Raw genomic sequence first — 6,029 nt, 5'->3', positions numbered from 1 at the left:
AACATATAGTTATGACGCCTTTAACTGTTGATTCCTCTATGTCACAGCTAGAAACCAGTCCACTCAGTCCAGTTGTACACTCTCCACAAAGAACGAGTTAAATCTGCCTGAATGAGCATAATATGACTGACTCTCTCTCTCGTTTCCCCTTTCTGTTGTTCTCAAAGCCATGTTTGTGGTTGCTGTGTTTGGGTTCAGTGAGTTCACCCATTTGATATGAACTTCCTCTCTTCCTCGATTTTCTGCCAAAGCCTCCTTTTATCTAATCATTAGATTCCATTTGTCCAACAATGATTCCTTTCTTGAATGAGCAGGAGTCACGTTTAGTTTTTCTCTTCCTCAATTTCTCCTGGGGCGTTTTGTGATCACCTCGTCTGACCATTTCTTATACTTTAACATTCATCACCTCTTCCATTTTCTCATCACTCACTCCTCCCCACATTTCCTTCCTGGGGGCTGCAATTCATCTCCTATTAATTCTTCTCCTTGATGAAGATCTTTGTTCAATTCATCAAAGGCCCTCAGGAGGTTCCCTGCATCTCGGGCCAATGGCTTCTCCTGGGGGTTGGTGGTTAATGGAGGTGGAGTGCTATTGAATATCTCTTGTACTCTTTGTTTTGCCAAAGACACGTTTTGAGCTTTCAGGTGGAGGAGAGGTCAAAGTTCCTACTGTCTCCAGGGGCGTCACTAGCAATTCTGGGCCCCTAGGCCAGAAATCTGTATGGGCCCCCCCATGCAAGCTGAGAACCGGCCAACCGGGAACACTTTGTTACTGTTTGAATGACATGTCTCACAATGATACGGTAGCCGTGATCGCCTCAGCAATCATGTTCACCTTATTTGTCAAATTGTAACACCATTTACCATTTTTGTCTACTTTTAGTTTTACTCTTGTAGCCTAAGCAGGATATAAACAAACATGTAGTGTCTGGTGTAACAATTTGACAATGCTAGCTCTTGAAACAAAGTCCAGGAATTTTAACTTGATCTAACCATGATCACTACACATAATCATCCATTACATGCACACTCAGATACAGCTACTGTATTATTAATACAGTATAATCCACAACAGTCCCATGAAATAAAAAGTGCAGACCACCATCATCACCAGCAAGTGAATGAGACACCAGAACTCTGACTTGAGCCCAGCCTCCCATGCAAGCCAATATAAAACAGTATAACAATAAAACACTACATTGTATGTTTAGTAGCAGCTTAAATATGTGCAGGTGTTGTGCAGAATATACAATCACTAATCAATAGCAGCAGTGCTCAAGCAAATGCACATGAGGAGTGAAGCATATAGGCTATACATAGGAAGTAGAATAGGAGAAAAAATAAGCAGTATAGGACTATTCAGATTGGGTGAAGTATGAACATGATTAGCCTACATGCAAAAATTAGTCTGCATGCAATCAGAACTTTGGCTAGTTAGCTAAACTATGGAAAACAAGGGTTGGATATAATGATCTGAGAATACATCTACTGTATAACAGGCTAGATCATATAAGGCTATATGAGAATGGCATAACAGGACATTCTTGTGTGTACAACTGTGTCTGTGTGTATGCACATACATTGTTTTAACAGCAAAGTCAGTCGGTGTGTTTAATCTACAGCAAGATCCTGTGAACATTTTGGGAGTTCACAAAACAAAAATAGCCTACTGTGACTGACTGAAACAAAAATATTGTGATGCCTAGATTGTTATTTTTGTATGACATAATCATATGACTACTAGATAGATGATGGGATATTATACAATTATTGTTATTACTAGGGACATCCAGCAGTTTGTCTTGTTTCTCCAGCAGAGTTTCTAGTGTCTCCATCTATCTCTCTGGAAGAGGTTGCACATGAACTGAACTCTGCAGCGGCCGCACTGAGGCGCTCAAACACAAACACTCTGACATTAATCCTCACACTACTTGACACTATTACCATACTTTAGATAACTAGTCATTGTTGCAACAAACCAAACCATTTTTCACTTTGATTTGGGAACCTACATACATTCATAACATGATGCGATTGTGATCAACTGATCATGTCACTAGTTTGGGAGTGCTTCCTTCCAGAACTTAGCAAACAGGTGTTTCGTTCGAAACACTTGCGTTTGTGCTTAAAACGTTATCCATGCTTATTGCTTAATGGTGTTGGATAAAGAAGGAAGAAGGAAAAGGGGAGAAGATTTTCTGTTGCATGCTTACCCACAGACATCAGCTGCTTCCTTGAGTGTAAACAGTCAAGCTCTCCTCTCAGTTTACAGTAATGAAACATGCTGCTCTATGTCACATTACGTCTTTTTTTCTCTCTCCCTGTCTCTGTTCAATGCCTGTTGTGTGTGGAAGAAGCCGGGGGAGGGTGGAGCGAACAGAACCTGAAAGTTGATCTTATGTTTGCAGTCTTTTTTTTTTTTTTTTTTTTTTTTCCTCTCCCTGTCTCTGTTCAATGCATGCTGTTGTGTGCTGAAGAAGCTGCTTTACAGTCAGGACCGGGGGAGGGTGGGGCGAACAGAACGTGAGAGTTGATCTTATGTTTGCAGGGCCAATGAAAAGACTTTTCCATTTACTTCAGATGATCATAATTATCCTTTATAGCACACCTAAGTTTCACAACCATAACATGATGCAAGCGGACGCACAAACCGCAAAGCTACTATAGGTCTCAAAACAACGTGAAAGCAGGAGAAACCATTTTAGCTTTGTAAGGGGTGAGTATATAATATAGGGACCCTCAATTATTTAAATTGTATCGCTCATTGGTTTTATTCCAGCAGTAATTTTAAGTTTTTAGACACAAATGATAAACATCATAATAATAATTATTATTATTGGGGGAAAAAGAGTTTTAATCCAGACTTTTCGAGGGCCTCTGGCACCTTGGGCCCCCTTACCTCAGTCTAACTTTCCTACCCCTAGCTACGCCACTGATCTGTCTCCACCACCACGGAGACTACTAGACTTTCAAATGTCCTTTGCGTGCCTCCGGCTTGGCCACAGGCATCCAAGCACATGCAACATTCCCTTGCTGGATTATGTAGCAGCATCTTTGAAGGACTCTGTCACAGTTAGCGTTATGTTTGAAGAGTTTTTTTACAACGTGGCTTTCTATAGGCTAGGGTCTTTTCCGTCTTGACTGTGTATATTGTCACTGTCGGGCAGAAACCTCGTATCTCCAAGTTTCAAATGTGTAAATTTTTTCGCAAAGCAAAGCCCTGCTTCATCATTCAAGGCCGTCACACAAAAGTAGTGAAAACAGCCGATCGGCTGTTTTCACTAGTTTAAATCATTTTGGAGCGGTGCAAACCGCTCCGAAAAAGTGACTGTGTGTGTGACCATAGCCTTTTTCCTCAGCGTTTTGCCATAGTAAAATGTGTGTGCGTAGCATCATGTTTGTCTAGTGATGTCATATGTTGTATGTCTGTAGCCTTTTTCCTCAGCGTTTTGCCATAGTAAAATGTGTGTGTCCGTAGCTGTGCGTGTCCGTAGCCTTTTTCCTCAGCGTTTTGCCATAGCAAAATGTGTGTACGTAGCATCATGTTTGTCTAGTGATGTCATATGTCGTATGTCTGTAGCCTTTTCCCTCAGCGTTTTGCCATAGCAAAACGTGTTTGTGTAGCATAGCGTGTACATCCTAGACTCAAATCCTAGTCTGAAGACGTTATGCAAGCATGACCACCGCTCACTTCACATTGGGTGTGATTTTTAAAATGATAAATGCAAAACAAACGGTTTTGGACACCCGACAACGGCGATTATACTTTTATTTTCATATACAGTATATCATATTTTTAGCCTTGATTTCATATTAATGGAAGAGGATGGTGGCTGAATCCTTGCCCAAATATGAAGTGATATGACACACAGATACTGTAAATAATAGACAACTGATGTCAGAGAATGGCCACCAGAAGTCGGGATCAACATGGAAGCCGTTTTAGACGCCATCTATCTTGTTTACTTCTTATAACTTTAATTTATCATACATACTGCAAGTCAGTGGAAGTCGGACTGAAACTTTGCCCAAATATGGAGATGACTGTTATCATAGTACTGACATCATAGATGACTTATGTTATAGACTGGCCACGTCATTAGTATGGTTGCAACCAGACTAAAGTGCTTGTCCGACTTTCTTTATTCCATCTTCCATCAGATAAACTTTATTTTGCTGCGCTACTCACATACAGGGGCCATATATGTCAAATCGACCGGCTTCATCTGGAATAATTTGTTTGCAGCTAAGAGAGATTTTATATTATTATTATTATTATTATAGTTTAATTGATATAAATGTATTAGTGAATTAATTTTCTCCATTGACGTGAACGAGAAAATGCAAAAATTGGAGATGACAATTGGAGATATCTTCACTCTGTCGACTACGCCAGATTGTAGTGATGCGCGGAGGCGGGGATTGAACCCGGGGCTCCCACTCGCCAGACCAACGCACAAACCGTCGTGCGTTCTGAAGAACGGATGCTCGGTAGGCCAATCAGATGCGGGACTCCCTCTTTCCCACTGCAGGGGGCAGAGTGCCTTCCACAGTGCAGTTATGTACTTCCGCCAGTCCTGTTTTACTAGTCGCGCCAATGAACTGCAGCGGCGGATGAGGTATCTAGTGTTTTATATCTGTGGTCGTGCCAATAGGGCTAACTATGGGAGAAACACATGCACATCTCTACTACCTTATTTTACCAAAGAAACACTTTATGTCCTACAACATCCTGTCTTCTCATTGATAGTAGTTGGGTTTTGAGCGGTGCTCCTGGAAGCAACATCTGGCTTTGTCCGTTTGACCAAAGTTTGTTGTACGCCCACCCAGGATCACATTGGCCTTCATCTTTGCTCAAAGTTTGTTGTACACCAAGGATCACATTGGCCTTCATCTTTGCTCAAAGTTTGTTGTACACCAAGGATCACATTGGCCTTCATCTTTGCTCAAAGTTTGTTGTACACCAAGAAGGATCACATTGGCCAAGCTTCGTGGGACGCAATTAACTCATAAATAAATAGCACTGCTCACTTCACTTCACACTGGATGTGACTTTTCTTTGACCGTTTAGCACCTTTATTTGCCTGCAACAACAATAGTGTGTACAAAAATGAATATAATAAATATTAATTTCTCCAAAGAAAAATATTTGTGTCTTCTGATGCTCAGTTAAGCGGCACCAGCTTCTCATTCAGGGCCATCTGAGCTTGCAGCTTCTCATTCAGGGCAATCTGAGCTTGCGTGAGGTTGCACAGAAAGATCACCATGGAGAGGTCGTTGATGTTGGAGTTGTGCATGGTCTCAAAGTCCTCCGCGGAGACGAGGGGCACCTTGTCCACCAAGTCCATCAGGAAACGTCCCACGCTGGTGTCTGCCGTGACCTTCCCGGACAGCACGTCCTCGATGTACGACAGCACGGTGGCCAACATGTCCTGTATCTTGGCCGCGGAGCAGGCCACCTGCGACAGGTCAGAGGCCAGACCCGGCGTGGTTCGACTGGGAGTCACGCGTGTCCCCTGCATGAGCTCCATGCCTATCCTCTCGGCGTCAAAGTAAACGTACTCCACGCTCAGCGGCGTGAACATCATGCCGACCGTCTTCCCCGGCACGCCCATCTGCGCGCTGACGTAGGCGCGGCTGTTCATCTTGCCACTCTGCAGGGCTGTGTCCACGATCAGGTGGATGGGGTTGGTGGCCTCGCGGCAGTAGTACTGGTGGATCAGCAGAGAGTGGTCGGTGATGTTGAAGCAGCAGCCCGTGGCGTACCATCCCACGACGACCTCGCCGGGCGACACCTTCTTGTGGAGGTCGTACATGTTCTTGGCGAACTCCATGTCCACGGCGACCTCCTCCTCCGACTCGGTGTGCGGGACGGAGAAGCAGTTGGTCACCTCGACGGCGTGCTTGTCGACGCTTCCCAGCAGGGTCCCGATCACGCGACTCGCTCCCTCGTTTCTCCGCTCGTACGAGTCGGCGATAGAGGCGAGGACCACGGGGTGGATCTTCACCACCGGTCCAAACACTGACAT

General features: G+C 43.9%; 1 protein-coding gene across 1 annotated transcript; it reads right to left on the bottom strand.

Annotated features, from left to right (window-relative positions):
- Nucleotides 1-5,165: 5,165 nt before the first annotated feature.
- On the bottom strand, nucleotides 5,166-6,029 carry LOC308290234 (eukaryotic translation initiation factor 3 subunit F-like; the record flags this gene model as incomplete). Its single annotated transcript, XM_080732009.1, has 1 exon — nucleotides 5,166-6,029. One exon carries the CDS (start codon nucleotides 6,027-6,029, stop codon nucleotides 5,166-5,168), a length of 864 nt encoding a protein of 287 aa, XP_080588135.1.

This window comes from Nannobrachium achirus, assembly GCF_963921795.1.
Source record: "Nannobrachium achirus genome assembly, chromosome: 8".
Lineage (NCBI taxonomy): Eukaryota > Metazoa > Chordata > Actinopteri > Myctophiformes > Myctophidae > Nannobrachium > Nannobrachium achirus.
Note: the sequence above shows the minus strand (reverse complement) of the source record. Positions and strands in the feature narration are given on the sequence as shown.